The sequence below is a fragment of the Oratosquilla oratoria genome, chromosome 1, assembly GCF_046742065.1.
Source record: "Oratosquilla oratoria isolate Oo_2021 chromosome 1, ASM4674206v1, whole genome shotgun sequence".
Classification (NCBI taxonomy): Eukaryota; Metazoa; Arthropoda; class Malacostraca; order Stomatopoda; family Squillidae; genus Oratosquilla; species Oratosquilla oratoria.
The window spans coordinates 81,440,905-81,443,404 of NC_134777.1; the positions used below are offsets into that span (position 1 = coordinate 81,440,905).

The 2,500-nt window shown below is 50.2% G+C and overlaps 1 protein-coding gene across 1 annotated transcript in view; it reads left to right on the top strand.

Annotated features, from left to right (window-relative positions):
• The window catches only part of LOC143028774 (uncharacterized), a 71,019-nt gene that overhangs the window by 4,490 nt on the left and 64,029 nt on the right, over positions 1 to 2,500 (top strand). Inside the window, exon 2 of the mRNA XM_076191148.1 lies at positions 1,764 to 1,898. Within this exon, the coding sequence (XP_076047263.1) occupies positions 1,764 to 1,898 (135 nt within the window). The remainder of the gene's footprint in view (positions 1 to 1,763; positions 1,899 to 2,500) is intronic.

A 2,500-nucleotide genomic window follows, 5' to 3' on the forward strand; every position in this document is an offset into this window, starting at 1 on the left:
TGTGTGTGCGTGCGTGCATGTGTGTGTGTGTGTGTGTGTGTGTGTGTGTGTGTGTGTGTGTGTGTGTGTGTGTGTGTGTGCGTGTGTGTGTGTGTGTGTGTGTGTGTGTGTGTGGGTGTGGGTGCGTGCGTGCGTGTGTGTGTGTGTGTGTGTGTGTGTGTGTGTGTGTGTGTGTGTGTGTGTGTGTGTGTGTGTGTGTGTGTGTGTGTGTGTGTGTGTGTGTGTGTGTGTGTGTGTGTGTGTGTGTGTGTGTGTGTGTGTGTGTATCGAGAAGGGAGCGAATCACCCCTATCTTCATTGACCTACACTGGCTGCCTGTTAAGGCACGAATAATTTTCAAACAATGTGCCATTATATATCAAGTGATGAAGTTCGGGAAACAAAAATATTTGAAGGACATGTTGATGGACTTTCAAGTCGATACCGATGTTACTCTGAGACATAGTGTTGAACAGCACCGACTACAGAAACCTCGGTACTGTACAGAAACGGGACGAAGAGCCTTCGAGAGAAGTGCACCTAGACTATACAATAGACTTCCAGCGAACGTCAAATCATCTGAAACGATTTCCGATTTTAAGAAGAAATTGAAAACCTATTTGTTTGCGGAATCCTATGATCTGGCTCACAAGGTGATTAGAGACAACTACAAGTGCTGAGGAAGTTATCGTTCGGGGCATGGAGCGTTACATTGTAACGGAATGCCCCTAGAACTCAATCAACAAGTAACAAGTGTGTGTGTGTGTGTGTGTGTGTGTGTGTTTCACCATTCACCATGGTCTTTGCATCACGTGTTGGACTCGTGATCGACAGCTTTTTCCCTTCCGCGCGCGCGCGCGCGCGTGTGTGTGTGGGGGGGAGGGGGGTATTCACCTAGTTGTATTACACGGGAAGGGAGCTATGCTCGTAGTGTGTGTGTGTGTGTGTGTGTGTGTGTGTTCACCTTGGTCTTTGGATCAGGTGTTGAACTCGTGATCGACAGCTATTTCCCTCCCGGAAGAGAGCTCAGAGCTCGTATGACCGATCTATGGGTAATGCTATGACCTTTCACACACACACACACCCAACTCCCCGCCCACGAGAGTCAGAGTAACGACCCGAAGCACAGTGATACCGAAATAATTTTGGCCCTGGGCAGGACTCGAACTGGGTACTGCGAGCACGCACCGTACTTCCCAGTCCAGCGCTCTACCACCGTGCCACCGGGGTGTGTGTGTGTGGGGGGGGGGGTATTCACCTAGTTGTATTACACGGGAAGGAAGCTATGCTCGTAGTGTGTGTGTGTGTGTGTGTGTGTGTGTGTGTGTGTGTGTGTGTGTGTGTGTGTGTGTGTGTGTGTGTGTGTGTGTGTGTGTGTGTGTGTGTGTGTGTGTGTGTGTGTGTGTGTGTGTGTGTGTGTGTGTGTGTGTGTGTGCGTGTGTGTGTGTGCGTGTGTGTGTGTGCATGTGTGTGTATGTGTGTGCGTGTGCAAGCATGTGAGGAAAGAGGGAAAGTATGGGGAAGGAGAGAGAATATAGGGAAGGGAAGAGGTGGTAAAGGAAGAAGAGAGGAGGTAGGGGGAAGAGGGGAGATGGAAGGGGAAAGGGGAAGATGAAGGTGTGACAGTGGGAGGATGGAAGGGGATGGGAAGGAGAAGTGTGAGGATGAGGGGGGAGGGGGAGGGGGACGGGGAGGGGGAGGGAGAAAGGGGGAGGGTGAAGAGGAGATGGGCACTGAGCAGGGGCACGACAGTCTTACAAGCGAGCGAGCGCGAGATTGGGCAGGCAAAAGGTTGGGTAGCAGTAGTAGTCGTGGCGCCGGGTACACACACCCACCCATCGCACACTGTGTCGAGCCAAGTCAGTGCCTGGCGGGCAGGAGGAGCTCAACGGCGGTCGTGTTGCGCGCGGTGCGTCGAGGTTAGGCTCATGTATTCGGTTGATTTGAGGTTAACCGAAGCTTTACTCTCTTCCTTCGCCACTCGTCGCGTGAACGAGTGTTCCATGATGCACTAACAGGTACCTTTGTGACCGAGACTGTACAGTCACAACAGTAGACACGTTGGTGCAGTTTTTTTTTTTTTTTTGTATCATGTGTACACAGAAATGTGTAAAGACATATGTGCATGAGACACACCACGAGGAAAGGACTGTGTGCCTCGAAGACTATGTTACTGCACATTCACGGGTGAACTTACCCATTTTCTCAAAAGACGACACCATGCATGCAACAAAGGAACAGCTAAGTATGTACTTGTCTCGTTTGTTGCAGTCTCTAGCACCTTGTGTTGTGTCCAGCATCAGTACGACAAAGATCGCCGCGCCTGAGCACAAGATAAGACAAGATAGCACCCACGCTATTGCGCGAAGAAGGTCAATGTATGTGTATAAATATTCACAACGTGGTAGTAGTTATATTTATATCACTTCCCAGTCACTCTACTCGACATTCCCTCTCGGCTCTTCTCCATGTGTATTGTTACCAGCGGACACATATTGGGAAATATAAACACGAATGCGAC